General features: G+C 52.9%; 10 protein-coding genes across 10 annotated transcripts; 5 read left to right on the top strand and 5 right to left on the bottom strand.

Annotated features, from left to right (window-relative positions):
- Positions 1-659: 659 nt before the first annotated feature.
- Positions 660-1,968, bottom strand: N7539_009228 (MBL fold metallo-hydrolase; the record flags this gene model as incomplete). Its single annotated transcript, XM_056938823.1, has 4 exons — positions 660-952; positions 1,032-1,397; positions 1,493-1,640; positions 1,729-1,968. The coding sequence occupies 4 exons, from the start codon at positions 1,966-1,968 to the stop codon at positions 660-662; spliced, it is 1,047 nt and encodes a 348-aa protein (XP_056786200.1).
- A 691-nt stretch (positions 1,969-2,659) lies between these two features.
- N7539_009227 (uncharacterized protein) lies at positions 2,660-3,286 on the top strand (the record flags this gene model as incomplete). Its single annotated transcript, XM_056938822.1, has 1 exon — positions 2,660-3,286. One exon carries the CDS (start codon positions 2,660-2,662, stop codon positions 3,284-3,286), a length of 627 nt encoding a protein of 208 aa, XP_056786199.1.
- Positions 3,287-3,707: 421 nt separating this feature from the next.
- Positions 3,708-5,765, top strand: N7539_009226 (ABC1 kinase family protein; the record flags this gene model as incomplete). Its single annotated transcript, XM_056938821.1, has 2 exons — positions 3,708-4,462; positions 4,556-5,765. 2 exons carry the CDS (start codon positions 3,708-3,710, stop codon positions 5,763-5,765), a joined length of 1,965 nt encoding a protein of 654 aa, XP_056786198.1.
- Positions 5,766-6,279: 514 nt separating this feature from the next.
- Positions 6,280-6,990, bottom strand: N7539_009225 (uncharacterized protein; the record flags this gene model as incomplete). Its single annotated transcript, XM_056938820.1, has 1 exon — positions 6,280-6,990. The coding sequence occupies one exon, from the start codon at positions 6,988-6,990 to the stop codon at positions 6,280-6,282; it is 711 nt and encodes a 236-aa protein (XP_056786197.1).
- Positions 6,991-7,904: 914 nt separating this feature from the next.
- Positions 7,905-8,816, bottom strand: N7539_009224 (transcription elongation factor DST1; the record flags this gene model as incomplete). Its single annotated transcript, XM_056938819.1, has 1 exon — positions 7,905-8,816. One exon carries the CDS (start codon positions 8,814-8,816, stop codon positions 7,905-7,907), a length of 912 nt encoding a protein of 303 aa, XP_056786196.1.
- Positions 8,817-10,018: 1,202 nt separating this feature from the next.
- N7539_009223 (GTPase-activating protein RNA1) lies at positions 10,019-11,278 on the bottom strand (the record flags this gene model as incomplete). Its single annotated transcript, XM_056938818.1, has 1 exon — positions 10,019-11,278. The coding sequence occupies one exon, from the start codon at positions 11,276-11,278 to the stop codon at positions 10,019-10,021; it is 1,260 nt and encodes a 419-aa protein (XP_056786195.1).
- A 439-nt stretch (positions 11,279-11,717) lies between these two features.
- Positions 11,718-12,133, top strand: N7539_009222 (copper metallochaperone COX17; the record flags this gene model as incomplete). Its single annotated transcript, XM_056938817.1, has 3 exons — positions 11,718-11,745; positions 11,863-11,924; positions 11,993-12,133. The coding sequence occupies 3 exons, from the start codon at positions 11,718-11,720 to the stop codon at positions 12,131-12,133; spliced, it is 231 nt and encodes a 76-aa protein (XP_056786194.1).
- A 411-nt stretch (positions 12,134-12,544) lies between these two features.
- Positions 12,545-14,442, bottom strand: N7539_009221 (dolichyl-P-Glc:Man(9)GlcNAc(2)-PP-dolichol alpha-1,3-glucosyltransferase ALG6; the record flags this gene model as incomplete). Its single annotated transcript, XM_056938816.1, has 3 exons — positions 12,545-13,922; positions 13,989-14,151; positions 14,205-14,442. The coding sequence occupies 3 exons, from the start codon at positions 14,440-14,442 to the stop codon at positions 12,545-12,547; spliced, it is 1,779 nt and encodes a 592-aa protein (XP_056786193.1).
- Positions 14,443-15,499: 1,057 nt separating this feature from the next.
- Positions 15,500-17,062, top strand: N7539_009220 (putative nucleolin protein Nsr1; the record flags this gene model as incomplete). Its single annotated transcript, XM_056938815.1, has 3 exons — positions 15,500-16,072; positions 16,133-16,134; positions 16,189-17,062. 3 exons carry the CDS (start codon positions 15,500-15,502, stop codon positions 17,060-17,062), a joined length of 1,449 nt encoding a protein of 482 aa, XP_056786192.1.
- A 2,142-nt stretch (positions 17,063-19,204) lies between these two features.
- N7539_009219 (uncharacterized protein) lies at positions 19,205-20,470 on the top strand (the record flags this gene model as incomplete). The annotated part of the gene is made up of 1 exon (XM_056938814.1): positions 19,205-20,470. The coding sequence occupies one exon, from the start codon at positions 19,205-19,207 to the stop codon at positions 20,468-20,470; it is 1,266 nt and encodes a 421-aa protein (XP_056786191.1).
- Between the last annotated feature and the right edge of the window lie 635 nt (positions 20,471-21,105).

Below are 21,105 nucleotides of genomic sequence, written 5' to 3'. Positions count from 1 at the left end.
AAATGATCTGACATCTTTTTCATCTTGCTTTGGTGTTGACACGAAGTCTCCTGGTACTCCAAGGGATTGCAATGAAGTGTGCTTTGCATCTTGGATATGAGGTCGTGATCATGGACATGAAGCAGTTGGCTTTCAGGTTCTCAGCCTCATTTGATGGCTCGTGGCACGGGGCCTGCTGTGGGAGACACTGATCGTGCACGATATGAGCTTATCCAGAAATGAACCACCTCTGGAGAGCACCTTATCTCGGCATTTCTCGCAATGAGAAACAGCAAGAACAAGTGCAAAACGTGGGACAACCCACAATTTGTCAAAATTATGTGTCGATTAAAGCGAATGAACGGCCAAAGAACTACCTCTCACGAAGGAAGAGCATCTCGTAGAGAGTGAACTGAAGCGAAGACGCCCTGGCATGACACAGATCAACAATGATCACCAAAACACCACCATATTACAAGGACTGAGCCAGCTGCTCCTTCTGCTTCGACTTGGTTGCACTGACGAGTCGTCTTTCAGGTTTCCCTGCGTCATGATCCGCTCACTCGATCTATTGCACGACTACTGGAATGCACAAACCTGGCATCGATGGAAACGAAGATTCTTCAGAATCATATCTGTTCTACACTTCTAGCCTCTACTTAAACCTTACTGCACCCAGTTCAAAATCTAATTGTGCTCCCCACCGTACATGGCACCAGTCTTCCTGGCATCTGTTTCTCGATTGCAAACTTGGCTCGCCATCCGGTACAATGGCCCGGCATCAACACGGCAGGATCAAGCCGCTTTAAATCAGCAACAGTGCTGCGCACCTGCATTTCATCGCTGATTGCAAGGTGAAAGCCTCCTACGACCGCATGGACAGGAATCTTGTTACCTGTCAACTTTAATGCGTTCGTCACGGCGTTGACAACGCCCGCGTGACTGCAACCCGTAAAGACCACGAGTCCTTTCCCTGCGCACACGAGATTCCGAGGATCAGCTCGCCATGTCATGAATTCGTACAGAATACGGCGTAAGAATTGATCACATACCCCTGAGATTGCAAGCAAGGAAGCGCTCGTCTGTAATAAGTTCATCCGAGACCCAATCGTCCTCGTCTGGCAGATACCTGACTGCAAACTTGGCCCCAGTCTCGTACGATGTAAGTCGCGGAATCTCGCCAGATACCAAGAACATGTCATCCAGAAGTGTATGGGGCTCTTTTGATTTGTGAATGGCGGCGCCAGCGGCATCGAGCTCCTCAAAGGTCGGGTCTGCCTCGAGGGAGACGATGCGTTCGGGGAATCCAAGACCTCGATAACAGGGTCGATCTGGATGAAGGTCCAGGATCACCTTATCCGAGCTTCCATTCAATTGCTTTTCACTATTGATCATGCGAATCGCCCGGCCAAGACCACCTGTCGACAGAAAGGCCATCAGAAACAGAGCAACATCATCCGAGAGAACCTTACGTTGGCCTTCTCTCATAGCACGATTGAAGAGGAACACTCACCGGAATGATCTCGATGCCAATGAGATAGTTGAATTGCTTCAACCGAAGCAAGATTTGGTTTAAGACGACGTACATTTCTCTCCCAGATGTCTTCCTCCGGTCCGGCATCGAACAGCATTGCATGCTTTTTCTCGCCTTTCGTTGCTGTCTGTCATGGGACAAAAAAGATTGCTAAGCTACAACACTGCAAAGCTGAGGCTAGGGGTCGGTGGTCATGGTCACCTTCCGAGACTTACTACCAGGATTGAAAGTCCATGTGCAGCGCAACATATGTCTTCCATTCTCATTTCGCTATCGGCGCCGCCACGATCGGTCAATGGATGCTTCGAATGCAGTCCTATCGTGCGCATGTTTCCGGAAACTCCCACCGTCTCGGGCGCAGGCGGAGACATAGGGTCAAGTTCGTTGTCGATGATGACGATGGCCTCTAGCGAATCCACCTCTTGGAGGTTGAGCATGTTATAGGTGTCGTCCATGGTGTCGAGCCGGAGAATTGAACCGGATGTGTATCGGGCTCAACAGGTTTTTAGAATAATGATTGGAAGCGAGCCGGGATGCCAATACCCTCCTAAGTGAGTTTGTGAGCGAGGGAAAGGTTGCAGAGGAGCTTCTCAGAGATTAGAAATATGATGAGTGAGGCTATCAGAGTCAGCAACGTCCCAGCTAATGCTAATAATGCGGAGATCAGGTGTCTCCTCTCAGTCCTTCCCCGCATTACGAGGTCGGCTTCCCCTCAAGATAATCTCAGCGTACTGCCATTGTGGCTATTTCAACTTCGATGCTCCCAGGGCAAAAGCCATCGGCCGATTGAGAGGACATAGCGTTCGATACATATTTATTTCTTCGTGAATACAACAGGCCCGCACGAATCCTACCCATGCGCCGTCAATTCGCATGCGATGTGGACACCAGCAACCCAGGCCCAGAAATACCACGATCATCGCGGACGATTACTGCCGCATTAGCCCGTCACCGTGCATGAACAACAATCCAATACATCCACTCAGGAAGTCATTCATCTTCAGTGTTTACCTGGCTGCAGTGTCTCTTCCGTCTCAGCCAAGAAACCGAGTACGAGCGGTTCCTCGCTCCTCGACCTCTCTTCGACCTGCTCCGCCCACACCAGCTCCTTGAACGACTTACCTCCCTGTCTGCCTCCGTCCCAAAATGCATCTCTCACTAGATCGCATTCTCCTCCTCCTCTGGCTGACCTTCGGCTCCGTCAACGCGCTCGGCCTGTCATGCATCAAAGTCGCATCCGCCCTCATCGGTCGACCAACCCATCTATACAATCTCTTCCAGACTGAGATCTGCGAGCGCGGCTGTGAGCCGACCGTGCCACACTGGGATCTCTGGACTCGCAACAATAGCTTTGTCCCCGCGGTGCGCAACATCATGACGCGCATGAACATCCCTCACAGCGAAAATGCTTTGTTCAAAATGGGAGACGACGTGGCAGCCATCATCAAGGTTCAGTGCGGACCAATGCTGGGAGACCGGCATATCTGCTCAGATCCGGCGACGCTGGCAGACTTTGGAAACTGCTTCAAGCGGTACTTTTTCAAGGCATCGCTCAAGTATATCCCGATTCTACTGCCGATGGCCTCGGACGCTGCCTGCAAAGAACAATACCAGTACCTGCAAGGGAATGAGCTGTGGGATGAGACCATTCCAAAGAATATGCGCGCGTATGCGAGCGTGTGCCATGACTTGGAGGCGGAGTCAGTTGAGCGTCAACAAGAGCCTTCAGGAGAGGAGGGGTCGGTGGAATTTGAGAATCATGAGGATCTGTGATAGAATCGGACAAGTGCCCAGCGTGTGTTGTTTCAGGGCAAACCCCAAATACATAAGTGCAGGGTATAAATTAAGCAAGGTCATCTCTCAGCATTCAAAATCTATATGATTTTGAACCCTTGGTAATCTCTCATTCGCAAGTTGGTGTGCATCGCGTTTCAACTCTCAAATGCTTAACTCCGAGGCGGGTCGGCGGATGACGACACACCGATCGATCGCATCGCCTTGAATCTCCGCGACCTCCTCCGAGCTGATCCATTATCTCACTCCTTTCTCCCTTCTCCTTGCTATTCCTCAGAGGAGCTGTACACCGGATTATCAGTCCTGGTCTGCTCTAAAGTGTCAATCTCACTCGGAGAGTACTCTTTGACTTCAGCGTTGTTGCCTGCATCATGCGATAGTCTCGTCGCATTGTCCACCGATGGCGCACGCGACGCTCCTCCGCTCCATGCGGCGACTCCCCACCTCAGCTCATTCAGTGATTCTCACACGCACAGCACCTCGTCGTACAGTCCATGCGGGTGAATTTCAACCATTCGTCCCCCCATCTCCCAGTTCCCTGGGAAAACCCGTCGCGGCCAAGACCTACACGCGCACTCGGAAATGGCTGCGGCGACTGGTCTACACCTCTATCGTGACGGGGATCACCTATGGAATTGATTCCCAGTTCTATGCTTCTTCCTTAACCAGAACAGCCCGCACATTCTCGGTCGGTCTTCTCGTTGCGTTAGACTACAAGGTCAACTTCCGACCAGAACCGCCCTTGGCCAGCTCCATCGCAGCCGTGCATGCCCGCAATGCAGAGCGATTGTCTGATCTGCTGCGTGCCAATGGAGGTCTCTATCTGAAGATGGGCCAGGCCATCGCGATGCAATCCGCTATCCTACCGCCCGAGTTCCAGGCTATGTTCTCCCGCATGTTCGATGATGCACCACAGAATGAGTGGAAGGAGGTTGAGAAGACCATTCGGGAGGACTTTGGCAAATCTCCCGAGGAAGTCTTTGGCGTCTCTTTCACGGGCGAGCCTGGAAAGGGAGTGATGGAAAGGCGAGCTCGCGCGAGTGCGAGCGTCGCGCAGGTTCACTGGGCTCGTTTGCAAGATGGCCGGGAAGTGGCCATCAAGATTCAGAAGCATGAGATTGAGCAGCAGCTCGTCTGGGACTTGTGGGCATTCAAGTGAGTTCGCTCCCGAGCTTCCAAACTAAAGAATTGCGAGTCTCTGAAATGAGCATGGACCGAGAACTGATGATTTGTACCACTTCTTTCCAGAGCTGTGACATGGATCTACAGCAAAATGTTCGACATTCCCTTCTACAGCCTCGTCCCTTATATCAGCGAGCGCCTGTCCCTCGAGACAGACTTTGAAAACGAGGCTACCAATTCGGAGACCATGGCCCGACTGGTTGCGGCAGAGCCTCGCCTCCGTGACCGAGTATACATCCCCAAGGTCTATCGCGACCTCACCTCTCGTCGAGTAATGACAGCCGAGTGGGTGGAAGGTGTACGGCTGTGGGACAAGGAGTCCATCACCCGTCCTTGGCGCGGTGGCTGGCGACAGGGAAGTCCTGGCTGCCAGGGAACTCCGCTGGATGCTCCTGGCAGCATGACTCCCACGCAAGATGTCCGCCAGGGCCAGGCTGCCAAGCTCAAGCCCGAGCGTACGCACTGGAAGGGACTTAACCAGCGGGGTGGACTGGGAGTCTCTTTGAAGGACGTGATGACGACCATGGTCGACTTGTTCTCTGCACAAATGTTTCTGTTTGGTTGGGTTCACTGTGATCCGCACCCCGGCAATATCTTCATTCGGCGAAAGCCTTCGGGTAAACCAGAGCTGGTGCTGATCGACCACGGACTGTACATCCACATGGAACCCAGCTTCCGCCACCAGTATGCGCGGTTCTGGAAAGCTCTATTGACCTTTGACAACAAGACTCTGGGCGAAATCGCCAAGGGCTGGGGTGTCAACAATGCCGACATCTTCGCATCGGCCACATTGCTCCGTCCCTACCGTGGTGGCGATCTGTCAACGCAGCGCGGTATCGAGGGATTGAGTAAACGGGAACGAGCCGAACGACACTACGAGATGCAGCAGGCCGCGCGTAAGGCCATCCGTGAGATTCTCGGCGACGAGAACAAATGGCCCCGGGAACTGATCTTCATCGGCCGCAATCTCCGTATCGTCCAGGGAAACAACCAGTTCCTGGGTTCTCCGGTCAACCGGGTTAAAATCACGGGAACATGGGCCTCACGCGCCTTGATCGAATCGCCGGACCTGCCGTTGGCTGAAAAGATTCGCAATCTCGGCCGCCATGTGGTGTTCCGCTTTGTATTGTTGAGCAGTGATATCTTCTTCTGGTTCACCAAGATCCGGCAGTTCTTGCATCTGGGAGGTGGCATGGAGGACGATCTCGAGGCGCAGATGCAGAACATGGCCAAGGATATGGGGGTGGATCTCAACCACGCTGTCTTTGAGGGATAGTGTCTCTCTCAACACTCGTGCTTGGCCGTGTTCCTATGTCGGCTGTGAAGGGTTCGACGGCCCGACCACACTCTGCTGATGCATCGAAAAGATGGTCCAGTTGGCATGAGTTGTCTCATAGTAGACAACCGAAGATTGAGCGTTGGATCTTGTCGTATTTGTCCTTCTCTCCGTCCAGTCCTACCTTTCTCTTTTCTGTTAACTAAACCTGAGTAAGCAAGCCTGAGGACTCTTTGACCTTGAGGATGGAAGAGGAAATGAGGAAGAGGACGTGGTATGAAATGAAATAGACTCCTCTCATAGAAAAGCCATGTGGTATTTCAGAGCATAGCCATCCGAAGCATGAATCATTGGCGCATTTCACTTCCGACCATTTCGTATCATAGATATATTCCCCAAACTGAACCCTGGAACAATGACTATGACACATGACAACCTCCATACATTGAGATCTTAGGTCTATACCAGATTCAGAGTGTGTCACCAGCATTCAAGAAGTGCAATTGCATTGCATTCACCCGCAACTCCCATAAATATTCAACCCGGCCCCTAGCATATCCTGATGCCCACTCCTCTTCCGATTTAACGACGCTCTCGTCTCCCCTCTCCCCTCCATCTTCTTCCTCTCCCCTTCTCCATCCTCATCCTGATCAAAATGAATCCCTTCCACTCCTCCTCCCGTTCCTCCCTCTAGCAAATCCCCCAACTTCCCCAACCGCGCCAAGTACGCAGCCCCCGTATCCGCCCAAATCCGATACTCACAAACCTTCAACTCCCCACCACCTGCATCGCCATCCTCCCCCTCGCCACGGTCCATCTCCGTCGCCACTCCCAACCGATAAACAAACTCCTCATCCCACCCTTGGCCCGTCCCCTTCCAAATAAACCGCGCCTTGCCCCGCACCACCACGACCCTCGCCTCTGCGTCCGCAACCCAGGCGGTCTCGGGCTCGAAGCTCATGTCCCGGATCGTGAGGTGCTCGGCTAGCAGCTGGAAGTACCGGGCGATGCCGTCGGTGCCGGTGAAGGAGCGGCCGAGGAACGGGGCGAGTTGGGGGAGGCCGTGTTCGTGAATGAGGGGGAGCGGGTTCGTGGTGAAGGCTGAGAGGAGGGTTGGGATGTATGTCGGGGTTGTGGGAGGGGATGTGAGGGCTTGGAGGAAGGTGCGGATGGGTTGGAGGAGGGAGGAGGAAGAGGCCGAGGAGGTAAGGGCCTGCGAAGACATTGTATGTGGTATAGATGTGATCACCTAGTAGGTTGAAATAGAAATGGATGAGTTTGCTGGCGGGGTTCGCAGAGTAGGAAAGCGACTGCACTGCTATAGTATTGTGTCGATTGGAAGGTTGACAGGTGAGGTTGAAGTTACGGTCGTGACCGACTGTACCCGAGTGAAGTTTGATGCAAATCAGGTGATAGCAGAGATACGCAGGTAGAAGATAGCAATGTCAGATGATCAATCGAGCTTGTTTATCCATGTTCGCATTCCATTGAAGGTTGACTCAATCATGACGTGGAATACAGGAGAGCCCGAATCGAACCCCCGTTTCCGTATGCATTGGCCCGTTCATACATGCCTCCAGTCACACTACCATTTACTTTTCACCATCAACTTTGCCAGCAATCTGGGACAACGAGGATCATGGGGTGGCTGCATCGACAATGCAGGCGTAGATAGGTTGTTGGTTTTTCTGTCTAAGATTGATACTGTAGGTCATGACAGATACTTAGCAAAGAGTTCCATGCGGCAGACCTTGCGATTGTGGCAACCGTAGGTATTTTTAGGCTTCACTGCTCGACATCCTGGATCGTAGAAATACAGAAAAGGCTGGTCGAGCGCGACAATTGACATTGTCGAAAAAGAAAAGCCGTCTTCAGGGGACAGTCTACCAAATAGTATGAATGAAGTGGAGAGAGTAAGTCAACAGGCTTGCATTTCCGCTTGCTCATTAAAAAGGGCACATGATCATGGCAAGTGCCTTCTTGGGCTGCATCTATGCATGCCAGCAAATGACGATATGATCGCAAAATGTCTCTCAGCTAACCAAATCATACTCTGGCCGCAACATTTGATACGACTTGGTGATCTGTTGCCCTGTCATGTCCTCTTCTCTTCAGGGGGTTCCTTCTTTTTGTCCTGGCTTACTGCCGCCAGGATTTGCCACAGTTCACGCACGTACAGAACAGAGTCATCGGTTCATCAGCACTGCGAGTCTGTGCCTCGGTGTAAGTCACCTTGCGCTGACCGCACTTGCCACACTGCAGACTCGTACTGATACTGCGTTCGGGCTGGCCCACCATGGCCTTGTCCATATTGAGCTTCTGCAACTTCGCATCCGCTTCACGTTGCTCGGCAGAGCGCAGCTCATCAGAACTCAGTCGGACGAAGTCATCTGGGGTCACGTCGCCATTGAGCACACGGGTCCGGAGGGTCGGGTTAGATTTGTTTTTGAGGTTTTGGTAGAGACTGCGCATCTTACTGCGATACTCCTCCTTAGTCTCGGGCCCCAAAAATGTGTAGGCGGCGTTCTCGACGGCTGACGCCTTGGCGAGAACAGACTTGGGAGAATCGGTCGATCCAAAACACAGTCCATCGTACATGAGCCCAATGCAGCCGTCACGCACCCGATTCTTCGTCACCGCTGTGTCCACTCCGTCCGCCTTCCATGTGCGCTTGTCCGGTGGCACCGAGAGCTTTGATGTCTTATCAGTGGGGGTCGCCGAGGCAGGTGTGGAAGCGCCTGTGCCGTTCTGTGCAGGTCGAGGCGAGCTAGAACCTCGAGACGCCGCCGATGCGCCGCCTTGCTTTTGCTTGCTGACTTCAACTCGCCATCGAGAAACAATCTCGCCCGCTAACCGAGCCACCTCGGGAGACTTGTGTTGCTTGAATTTGTTCACGATGATACCGATACGGGTCTGGCGAAGTAGGTCTTCCGTCGCCTTGACACCCTGTTGTATCTCCTTCAGCATCGTGAGAATGGTGGGCGCAGGCTCATTTTGTGTGGCTGCCTTGGTTAAGGCTTTCGCCTTGGCCTCGATCTCTTTGGACTCCATGACCGCGGCAGCAGCAGAGTGTTATGGCAACAGTGTGGCAAACGAACGTGAGGAGGACGGGACGTGGGAACGACTGAATAGGAAGTTGATCACTCGAGCCCTGACTTTGGGAGACACGTGCAGATTAGCAAAGTGCATAGCGGGCAGGAATTCAACTGATAAACAGGCCAATGTTTCAAGAGCTTCTGGCATCGTTCCTCATCCCATTCAGTCTAGGCTGATGTCGAACGCGCATTTGTTGCCTGGCCTGGCGCACAATGTCGTTTGCGCAGGGCCTTTTGGACACAAACTTTTGATATCGGCTCCACTGACACGCTTCTCCGGCGCAAGTCGGATGCGATGAAGAAGCAGCTCTGGGAGCCATCCTGAGCAGGGAAGAGCGCTTCGGACGTAGAGGCCATCGATAGCTCGGGCGAAGTTGCATTCGAAAATGCATTTGCGACCGCGCATTCAACGTGCTGAGGACGGAGGAGGACGGGGGCTTTGCACAGACACTTACCCGTTGTGTTTCTGGTAAGATGTTGTAGTGAGCCTCTAACGTGATCGTAAGTTGAAGGGAAAAGAGATTTAACGTAGAGAACCCAAGACCGCGCGTCAAGATGATAAATGGAGTGTCGGGGAAGGTTCGAGGAGTGTGGGATGCTCCGAGGTTGAATGCCAAGACGAGCCTTCCAAATCCGGTAATCTTTCACTCTGTCGACGCGCAAACATCAAGACGAAGCGCAACTGGTAGGTGATAACCATATGCCAAGTGGGCCCTGGGATGTCCTTACTCAGTAATTGAATATGGATTACTGACATTAATGCATGAGCAAAATCAGAATGAGTCTGGGAGCTGGTTTTGAATTTATTTGGAATACTTCTTTTCCCGTGTGCTCGAGAGACACCGGTGCTCCACCAAGGCTATGTGAAAGGTATATAAAGGTAAGAGGAATTATGTGCAGTGATCGTTATCATCAACAGGGTATACAGGAAAAAGGAAAGTTTTGGGCAGCGAGGAAAACCGGTTCATCAACGTCTCCCACAGTACTTTCGGCTGGACGGCAACGAGTCCCGAATGGCTGCCTCTTCCGGCAAGGTGATCAAACGAATAAAGACCGTCTGTTGATGCAGTGAACTAGTATCGCCTCGAAATGCCATATAAAAGTCTGTCGGCGTGAACGATAAAGAACTGGCAAGAGAGTGCATGGTGCAGACATGACCTACAAGCCAGTCTTGCCGAGAACGTCGGCAAGCTCGTCAACATCCTTATCGGACTTTTGAGACACCTTCTCTTGTTCAGCACGATCGGCGTCCTCCAAAGTCTTTTCGGCCTTGGCCTGGACCTCTTCATCTTCATCCTCCTCATCCTCAGCCTCGTCCTCGGAATCCTCTTCCTCGAGCTCGTCGAGCTCATCCAAGCCCCAAGTGTCCTCGGAATCATCGTCGGTGCCGTGTTCCTCCTGGCGAGCCTCTAACAACTCACGCAACTCAATGACATTGGGGTCGTCTTCTGAAAAGATATTGCCGTTCAGCTCGACACGACGTAGGCTGGGGAGAGCAGTCTTGGCCGCGTGCGCGAGAGCCTTCACACCTTCAGCCTTGATCTCATTGAATTGCAAGCGCAGAATTTGCAGCTTCTGGTTCTTATTGGCGGCCAGAGCTTGCGCGACCTTGACACCACCTCGGGCGGAGAGCAGGCAATCGCCAACACCCAGCTCAATCAGCGCAGTCCAGCCCTCCAGAACTCCAGCGAGCGCGGTGGATCCCGTCACAGTAAAGGTGTTATCTTGCAGATCCAAGACCTCGAGAGCTCCGCAGTGACGGAGACCATTCTTCAGCAAATGTGAGACTCCTTCCTGACGGATGCCATTTTGAGTCATTTTGACAGACTTCATGCCAGCAGCGTGCTTCTCGTAGGCGCGCGCCCAGGCTTCCATACTGCCATTCTCCAGACGGTTCCTGCCGCAAACAATGCTCTCCAGCATGGCAACCTCCTTTCCTTCCTTGCGGGCCTCTTCCTTGCGCTCAGCAAGGCGGCTGAGTGCATCGGCGATCAAAACACCAGCGGCAGGACCGAGACCGTTATTGTTTAGGATGAGGTGGCGCAAAGGAACGTGACGCGACAGGAAATCAACGAGGGGTGCCTGTGTGTTGAGACCGAAAGCATTGTCGGAAAGATTGACGGTGTGGACGGATGGGATTTCAAGAAGAGCATCGAGAAGCGACTTCAGCGCAGGAGGGATTTCGGAGAGAAGACGGGAGGTGAAAATATCCGCGAGATCGGCGACTTCCAGGCTCCTCTGAGTTGCCAGAGCCTGGGCGAGACGCTCAGAGGCGCCAACACCGAGGGTGTTACCCCCGAAGCGGATCTCTGTGAAGTCGGTAGACTCAGAGAGAGGCTTGATGTGTGCCTCAATATCCTCGGCGGTGTCGAGCTTTAAACCCTTACCCTCGAGAGAAAAGACCTTTGGAGGGGCCATGGCGGGGTACCGTTTAGTTCAGGAGGTAGAAAATGGTATCGGATTGTAAAGTGGAAAAAGATGACCGCGACTGGCAGAAACAGGTCAAAGTCAAGACTAGAAGCAGTGTGATATTTAATCACCGGAAATCGAAAGGCTGAGACAGATGTCCAATGAGACAGGAGCAGGGGGAAGCTGAGGCCACAGAAGAAACCGGAGATGTTTTTGCCCGATATCCAAAAAAAAAGATGACTACGGCACGCGACCCAGGCCATCCACGCCATTTTAGTCATGGCGCGATGGGCCGCCCGTTCCTGGAGCATCCGGCCTGCAGGTTGTCGCCGGCTCGCCGCTATTCCGACATTATTCGCCTTCGCGCAATCTCCGACTTCTTCTCCTCTACCAATCCCACAGTCATTGCCAGTTCCTGTCTCACATTCGAAATATCTTCATCCAAAAAATGTCGTGGCTCTTTGGTTCATCCAGCGGTAAGTCTTTGACTGTGGTACCGGCCAATCGCGCACTTGCGCACTTGCGCGCACATGCTTATATAGCGTGCCCGACACTGAAGCAAATGGCCCCGCTAATTCTTGACGTCTTGACAGGCAAGGCTGCAGCCGCTAACCCAGACACCAAGTCCCAGGCCTCTCAAGGAGAGAAGCCCAAGGTATGGCATCGCTCCATGATTAAGAATATGTTGGCACAGGGCCCTGCTGACTCGCAACTCTGCCTTAGCCCTGCTGCGTTTGCAAAGACGAGAAGGCCGCCCGCGATGACTGCATGCTCTTTTCCAAGTCCGACGACCCTGCCAAGGAGTGCCAGACCTTGATTGATCAGTACAAGAGCTGTATGCTCGGATATGGCTTCAAGGTCTAGACGAAGTCCGGGCTACAGCGGACCTTCTTGTTGATCGGCTTGTACTATTACACTGTGTTTTTACTATATTGCATGTGGAGACTCCCTGGTCTGGCGTTATTCCTTCTTTCTCTTTGGCGTATTTGATTGGAGATCTACCCCCAATGTCGACAGGCTCAGAGGGCCTGGCTTTGCACTCGTTCACCCACCCCGTTAAGAGCTTCAAGTCTCTTGTTCATTATAAAGTGTATTTACTATAGAATGACCTCGAATTGTATCATCTCAAGAGAGAAGATGGATTTTCACCCGTATCATGTCCAAATCATTCACAGTCTAGCATGATCATGCTGCTCTATTAAAAGGGTATCACTGGTAGTGCAACTGTTGTACAGTTTGATTCATTGCTTTCGGCACAGTTTCACCACCCCTTCCTCACTGCTTCTTTTTCCGGTTATCGTCATCTGCCACGCATGCTTCGATTTGACGACACTGGGCGATTAGCTTCCACATGCACCACAGATACGCGAGTCCGAAGCCTGCTGCGCCAATCAACGCATTGAGGACTACCCATAAATCAGGCTTGCCGTCAGGAGGAGGCACGAGCGCTTCGATGACATGCCAGCCAATCATGACCGCATAGAACGCCAGGTGGATAAGCTTGCTCAGCAGATGAGGCTCAAGAGGCTTGATGTCAGAAGAGGTCCGGCTGCGTAAGATCTCAAAAGAAGTCGGGGGAAGTCCCAGTAGGTAAGCCCAGAGGAGGGTCATCACAACGTAAGGCATGCGCAGCTCTTCCCGATTTAGCAGCGGGTACATGGTCCAGCAGCCGAGAATGTTCGCCCAACCGATCCAGGCGCGATTTTGTTTGCTGAGTCCACCATCGCTTGCCAGAGAGAGTGTCATGGGGAGAAGAGGCAGCAGAACGCTCTTCTCATGTACCTGGAAGGAGAAGAGGAAGAAGCCCCAGGCAACACAGGACATGGCAGGAAGGAGTAAGGATGCTCGGGGGTGGCGAAAGATGACCACACAGGGTACAAGGATAGAAGCCAGAGTGGCACCCAAGGATGCTCTCTGCAGTAAGGAAGCATCAAAGCGATGGAGCTTATAGAATGTATGTATGGCACACCAAGCGTTGGCAACCTTGTCCTCGAAGAGTCCCCGAGCGAAAGGAAAAATGCGGTGAACGACCTGTGTGCATTGAAAAAGCAGAGCGTAGGCCAGTGACTTCTTATCCAGAGATAAGGACAGTGCCTGCAAAAGCGGAGGCTCAGGTGACGAGGCAAACAACTCGCGTGCCTGAGAGCTGGTCGCCCCGTATAGTAGAGGAGTGAGAAGCAAAGCAAATGCTGCGAGGGTGACAAGCGCAATATTGAGTAGTCGGAAGACGTGAATGCGCGGAAAGACACAGACGCCTAGTAAATAGGCGAACATGACTGGGGCGTAGTACAGAGCCATTTGCTTGAAGCCCAGGGCTCCAACAAAGAAAATACAAGCCCAGAGCATACGACCGGCAAGAATAGCATCCAAGCTGGCGACCACCAGACCCAGCATAACTGTATTAAACTGGAAATGACCATGGTCTATCAAGATGGTCGCCGGCTGGAGAAGAATAGCAACAAGCGCAATCGAGGCAGACCATGCGTGGACGCCATGCATGCGGGTATACCGGCGAAGGAAAGTGACGACAGCTGGAATGAAGACGAGATATTCTGAGACGAAGACAGTTGCTCGCATGTATATCTTCAAATCGGGCCCTTCAATTCCCCGCGAGGTGTCCAAGGCGAACCACGAAGGGTCAAAAATTGCACCACTGTATCTGTCAGCATAAAGATCCAAGTGAGGCGTTTTTCATGAAGCAATGCAAGCTGCAACGTACATCTTGCCGCAAAGCCAGCTGTGGTAAGCTGTCAAGGGAGGATAGTCCAGACCCCAATATTGGAGATCGTAGAGGTACCAATTAGCCATTGGCAAATGCGACGTGATCTCCATCCAGTGCCTCTGCGCTTCAAAGTCGCCGTACATCGGAGGGACATTATGCCCTGAAAATAGTCAGTATCATACTGCTTCTTAGAAGGAGAACAGAGGACCGTACCAGAGTATCCCCAAAGACTGACAGCCCACCGGAAGAGGCCGACAACCATGAGCGTCAGAGGCAGGATCAGCCATTGAGAAACACCTGCACGAGCTGCCCACAAGAAGGAGACCAGAGGAAATGCAGGAAGTTGCTGTGTATCGCTTGTATGAATGATCAGGCTGTTGTTTGAGCCTGGAGGAGTAGCGATTGTCCGCTTTTTGCGGGGACGGTGTGAAGAGGGAGTCGAGGGAGCCATTATGTTGATGTGAATGGCCAGGTGGTACCAGCAATTGCCATTGACCTCGTTGCTATGAACGATCTGTTTAGGGTGTACGACCGGTGTCGAGCTACTCAAAGCCCCAAGTCAAGAAAAGATAGAGAATCGGGTTGTACACTTGTCCCAGACGCGGCCGGATCGTCGGACCAGTCGCAGTGCAAAGGTCCGGTGGTGCAGATGACTAAATCGTAGTAGTGGTGCCTCCCGTTGAACACGCCAGTGTCACCGTCTCACCGCTTGCCACCGCTCGCAGAACAACAGCTGAGTGGAAGTAAAAGTTGCTGTGAGTGTGAGGTATCCGCTAAGTCTCCACTACGTATCCACCTTGTCTACTGAAAGTTCCTGGGACTAACTCCAATAAGGAAGCGGAAGGGGTTTCTGCCGGCTGTTGAATTTTTCTCTCAGATTTTTTTTCTTATCAAGAGCTTCCCCCAGCCTGGGATCGTTTTTTTGTTTCTCTCCTTCATCCTCTCTCATCCCAAAATCACTTTGCTATCATTTCCTTGTGTTAGCATCTTTTCTTTGAAGCATCGTAATCTCGCTTCTACCTGAATAAGTACAGCATCCTTCCCCTTCCCCCAAAACTAACTGACGCAGCTGCGTGGGTTCCGTACTTCAAAGTACTCCAAAAGACATCTAAGTGGGCTTTTCACATCGAGGGCTGTTGGCTTCTACATACTGCACGTCTTGTGGGCTCTGTGGGTTTATTCCTCGTGGGTTTCATATCAGATCAGTCGCGTATCGTGCCGGTCTCTGTGGGCTTGAACTCTGTCGGTTGTGGGTTGCTTGTTGGACTCTACCAGCTGTGATCAGATCACTTCTGGTTATCATCATTTCCTGAGGGTTTCATTCTTTGTTGCACATCCAAAAATACTTACACGGGTTGGTTAATTGAGGGTTTTGTTGGCTCTGCCGCACCAGAAGAAGACAAAAAAAACCATTTGATCTCATTTACCGACCACTGTACGTGGGATGTGAACAGACCCTGACGTCCATGAAGACCCATGCTAACCTATCACTTTCCATCTAGATCACAATGTCGAAGACCAAGGTTTCCTCCAAGGTTGACAAGAAGGTCTCCAAGACCCTGTCCAAGGTCAAGGACGCCGGCGTGACCAAGGCTGCTGCCTCCCCTGCCGCCAAGGCCAAGGATGTTGCTCGCAAGGCTGCCGCCAAGGACTCCAAGGCCTCTAAGAAGAACAAGAAGAAGGAGCCCACTCCCAGCTCCTCGTCCTCCTCCGAGTCTGAGAGCGATGAGGAGATGAATGATGCTTCTTCCTCGTCTGACAGCGAGAGCGAGGACGAGAAGCCCGTGAAGAAGGAGACCAAGAAGGTTGAGAAGAAGGTCGTCAAGGAGTCCTCCTCCTCTGAGTCATCCGACTCTGAGTCCGAGTCCGAGGATGAGAAGCCTGTCGCCAAGAAGGCTGCCAAGCAGGAGTCTTCTGACTCCGAGTCCTCTGAGTCCGAGTCCGAGTCTGAGGATGAGAAGCCTGCCAAGAAGGCCGAGAATGTTGCCAAGAAGGAGGAGACCTCCGAGTCTTCCGACTCCGACTCCGACTCTTCTGAGTCTGAGGATGAGACTCCCGCTAAGGCTGAGAAGGCCGAGAAGGTATGTTTAGTCGTCCTGCTCCCCTGATATACGCTCACCACTAACCCATCCCTTCTGTAGGAGTCCTCTTCCGATTCTGAGTCCGATTCCGAGTCTGGCTCTGACAGTTCTGACAGCTCCGACTCCGAGTCTGAGGCCGAGGAGAAGCCCTCCAAGAAGCGCAAGGCCGAGGAGGAGCCCACTCCCGCTGCCAAGAAGTCGAAGAGTGAGGATGTCCCCGAGGGTGCCTCTGCCAACCTCTTCGTCGGCAATCTGTCCTGGAACGTCGACGAGGAGTGGCTCCAGCGTGAGTTCGCCGAGTTCGGTGAGCTCACTGGATGCCGTATCGTGACCGACCGTGAGTCCGGTCGCTCTCGTGGCTTCGGCTACGTTGAGTACGCCAGCGCCGCCGATGCTGCTAAGGCCTTCGAGGCCAAGAAGGGTACCGATCTCGATGGCCGTACCATCAACCTCGACTATGCTACCGGTCGCCAGAACAACCAGCAGCAGGGTGCTGGTCGTGAGCGTGCCCAGACTCGCGCCAAGAGCTTCGGTGATTCCACCAGCCCCGAGAGCGATACCTTGTTCGTTGGTAACCTGCCCTTCAGTGCCTCCGAGGATGCTCTCCGTGACGTCTTCGGTGAGCAGGGTACCATTCTTGGAATCCGTCTGCCCACCAACCCTGACGATGGCCGCCCCAAGGGCTTCGGTTACGTCCAGTTCTCTTCCGTTGATGAGGCTCGTGCCGCTCACTCTGCCCTCAACGGTGCCGATCTTGAGGGTCGCTCCCTGCGTCTGGACTTCAGCACCCCCCGTCCTCCTCGTGAGGGTGGTGGTGGCTTCGGTGGTGGCTTCGGTGGTGGCCGTGGTGGTGGTCGTGGTGGCTTCGGTGGTCGCGGCGGTGGTCGCGGTGGCCGTGGCGGCTTCGGCGGCCGTGGTGGTGGCCAGGGCGGCTACAATAAGGCCAAGGGCAGCATCCCTGAGTTCAAGGGTACCAAGGTCACCTTCTAAACAAGGGACGTTGATGCTTCCACTTTGCTTTTGCTACTGATACGATTATCATCTTTGCACTTTTTCTAGGTGTCTCACGGGTTATGGGGGTTTATTAAAAGTCGTTTTTCCTTTTTCCTTGGCTCATCATGTGCAAGATTATCTTGACTGTATAATTTCAAACATTCATTATCTTTTGAATTCCTGCTTCCGTCGTAGATTGGATTGCCTTTTGATCTGTAAGGTAGCTTTTATTTGTGGGAATGGCTGGAGCAGGTACTAGTGCAGTGCACCACAGCATGACCTATTTGATTGGCATCACAGATAAGGGGCTGATTCAATTGTTAATTCCGCCGTGACTACCAATACCGGGGCTGCTCAGCTAGTCCACGTATGATCATAGGGGTTTCCCGCTCGTCGAGGACCCGAGACTCATGTGTTGCCAGGTCACCCAGGTGTCTTGATGGAGAGGTAAGAGTCGAGTGTATGGATGTTAGTGTAGACCTTCGTCATGTGACTCCATGTCTTGCAGCATAGTAGACCTAGATCGAGTGTCGGGTGTTGACCAGCGGCTGATGTAGATCTCGGCCCGAATTGTCGGCCCCTGATTAAACCCTTGATTCTTCTGTATACTTTCAGAAAGTGTAAGAGCACCTTGACAAGAGTGGTGCTGGTGTATGCAGACTCCACTGATGCAGACAGATCCTTTGTTCGGTGGCAGAAACTGCCATGCTGCACCGCCTTTTCCCCCGCAATCGAGGGTGATCCGAGAGTGGAACCCGAACTCCACTTTCATGTCGCTCCACCATCAGACTGTCCAGTGTAGAGTCCCTCATAGGTTGAACATGTTGTGTTTGGCTTGAAAGCAAGTTCGTAACTGTGACTCGCCTGCTTACCTCCTACCACGAAGAAGGGTTGGTATCTGTACTACTGTCGAAGCCTGAGCGAGCGGATCGAAAGGTCGATCGTCCATACTATTTGCCTCTCTCTCAAGCATCAGAAATAAGATAGCAGCCATTTGATCAACCTTTCCCATGATGGCTTGTACGATTCGTGCGTACATATGTAGTTCTGTACAAATGCTTAGTGTTGGACGCTGGTCCCCTACAGCAATAGGATCGCACACCTCCTGCGTTACTGCTGTGGATCTTGACGACGAGCTCGTAGCAGGTGACCCAGACTTTCCTCGGGATCATCCACGTTGCCCCTCGCATCAGTCGTCGGTGTCAGTCACGTTCTCTGCCTCTCTCTCTCTCTCCCTCTCTCTCTCCCTCTATCTTTCCCTCTTCCTCCCTCTGTTTTCCCGTCTCGAGCCCTCATCCTCTCAGGCGCTGCGGCTCAACAGGACATCAGCTGTTCCGTCGGCTGACTGTCACCTTTATCCACTCCACCCCGCTGCTTGCACTGGACTTGTCTTTCCTCCTCCTCATCCTCTTTCTTCTCAGGCAGCAACTATCCTGCTGTACTCTTCAAACATTCGCAGACTGTTTCTATCACTCAGCTCCTCTGTCGCAGGGTCGGCCTCTACTCAGTGTCTCTGCATTCGCGACCGAAGAGGGAAAAAGATCTCAGGTGGGCCTGCAGCCAAGATCAAGATTGGGCATCAGGAATGCGGGTGGATTGGATCATCTCCACTCAGATAAGATAGCTTCATTGTTCTCCTCTTCCCCACGCTTGACCGCTTGATCGCTCTTGTGCCTCGCGTCAACAACCCCTCCTCCAGCCAGTGCCGGTACGCCGGCATCGCTTTCTTTATTATTAGCCCTCATCTCTCGTCTCGCGGGCCCTGGAGCCTTGCCCAAATCTCCCCTGCGACGTATCTTTCAAGGCCATGCAGCCGAATCACTACGACCTTCTCGGTCAGGTGCGCGAGCCCAGAGCCGCAAGTCAAGTGATGCGCGATGGACAGCCGCGCGACCAACGTGGTCATCCTGGACAGTTTCGTCCATCTGCTGCGAATCTCATAAGATCAGAAGGTATGCGAAAGACGTCATGTTCTGTCTGTCTGTCTGTCTGTCTGTCTGTCTGTCTGTCTGTCTGTCTGTCCTATGAAATAATCATCACCGTTCATCTTTCTTTATTATGTTCTTCCCTTCTTGCCCGCCCGATCCTCAGAAACGCTTTGCCGCAATCATGATAGCACAATCTCCAGTATTCTCCAGCATGTACTCACTGCGATACTACATAGATTCCTGGATCGAACTGTCATCGCAGCCTTCGTCCTCATCATTGTCATCGGCAGCCACGAATGACGATATCATCACGACCGGCTTACAAGTGGAACCTCGCGAGAGAGGCATGTATCAGCATCGCAGTCGGCGACGCCGTATGCAACACTTGGCCGCGGTGGCTACGGCACAGGTCGGCTACTCGAACCAAGACGCTAGTCTCGCCAGTAGCAGTCAGGAGGAGTATGAAGAGAGTGAAAGCGAGTCAGACCCGCCGATGAGCAGCTCCAATGAAGACATTATCACTCCATCTATACAACCCAACACTGTTCATTTACCGCCCTCTCGCTGCTCCGATGAAACCGATAGTGACGATGAAGACGATACATCCACGGCCTTGGGGATGAACATGAGCCCTTCCCCATTCGTTCCTCAACCCAACGTGTTCTCCCACCCGCCTCCCACCTCAAATCCTGCATATGCCCGTGCGACCGATTCACGTCGCTCACAGCCTCCTCCAACCTCATCGAATCCCCGTCGGCGTCCCTCGATCCGTCGGGAATCATACCCTGTCACACAGGGTTCTCGCCGATACCAGCATCAATCACATAGCCCGTACAACATGATCTCGCCTTCGCATCATGCCGACCATGATGCTGCTCTGCGGGCCAGCTTATCGACGCTTCTCTCATGCGCCGCTGCGGCGCGGGGCATTCCCAAAGTTGATCAGCCACGTTCCCAGGCTAGTCCACCAGCAGCGGCCCAGCCATCCTCCTTCAGACTCGTAGGAGAGTCTGTCGCTATGGGCGACAGAGAGGATAGTGAGGAAGAGAGTCTACGCTCACAAAGGCAATTCAAGCAAAGCGTATCAGGGGAGCCGTCGAGCCGTCGACCGCATGCAGTGTCACCGCCCAGCCCAGCCTCTTCGAAAGCGAAACGCCGATCAGCATCTCCCAAAGACCGCAGTGTGGCCAAGAGGAGTCGCAGGGCTAGTATGTTCGACTCGACGGCCACTGTCACCCCGACCGTCATGACGTGGGTCGTCAGTGCGGGGGTGGTTGTCCTATTCTCGGCCATCAGCTTCTCCGCCGGCTACATGCTTGGTCGAGAGGTTGGCAGAGCCGAGGTGGGTATAATGGGAGATGGCAGTGTCGCAGGAGCGCGTTCCTCTGCGGCTTGCGGCCAGGAGGCAGTGCGAGGCGGGTTCAAAAGATTTCGCTGGAGCACCGCCGCGGCAGCGGGATCTACTAGCTTGGTGTGATTGAAGTGAGGGACGTCGATCTTTTCACTTACGCGGGCTGATCTCGACTGTGACGTTATCGCGTCAAGGCGTATAAACGAGCATGGCTGTGACGCACCCGGATACGCAATCAAAGGGGAGCGAAAAAAGGTATCGTCCAGAAGTCCTCTGACCAAGACCATGGGGGCCGGGCGTCGCCGTGATTTGAGACTCTGCTAACAACGTCCTATTTCCCTCTTCAGAGTTACTCTCATAGGTACTGTCATCCATCCACTCATTCCCTTGATTAGCTCCGCAATCGTGCCCTTGCTGCGATGGATGCCAGCGGTTGGATCATTGGATTATGCTTCTTGTAATGGCTTTCACTTTTTGTTTCTGGTAATCAAAATTGTGTTCAGCTCGTCGGGATAGGCTAGTGTGGTTATTTCTCCTTTGGCGTTATGGTTGTACCTGCGCTTCTTCTCGTCTGGTCGTCGAGATAGTGGATAATTCTCATGGGATCATGAAACGCTCTCCTCCTCGCTAGCATGAGTGTTGTCTCCTACTCATGTATATGGTCTTTGAACAGTATACCCTCTCCCCCTCTTCAATTGAATATCCCACCATTTTTCCTCCACAAGTTGTCTAACCTAGAGTAGACAGGCACGGCCCCAGAA

This window comes from Penicillium diatomitis, assembly GCF_028827545.1.
Source record: "Penicillium diatomitis strain IBT 30728 chromosome Unknown utg000015l_segment0_segment0, whole genome shotgun sequence".
Taxonomy (NCBI): domain Eukaryota; kingdom Fungi; phylum Ascomycota; class Eurotiomycetes; order Eurotiales; family Aspergillaceae; genus Penicillium; species Penicillium diatomitis.
The sequence above is the reverse complement of the archived record's forward strand: the minus strand, read 5'-3'. Positions and strand labels throughout refer to the sequence as shown.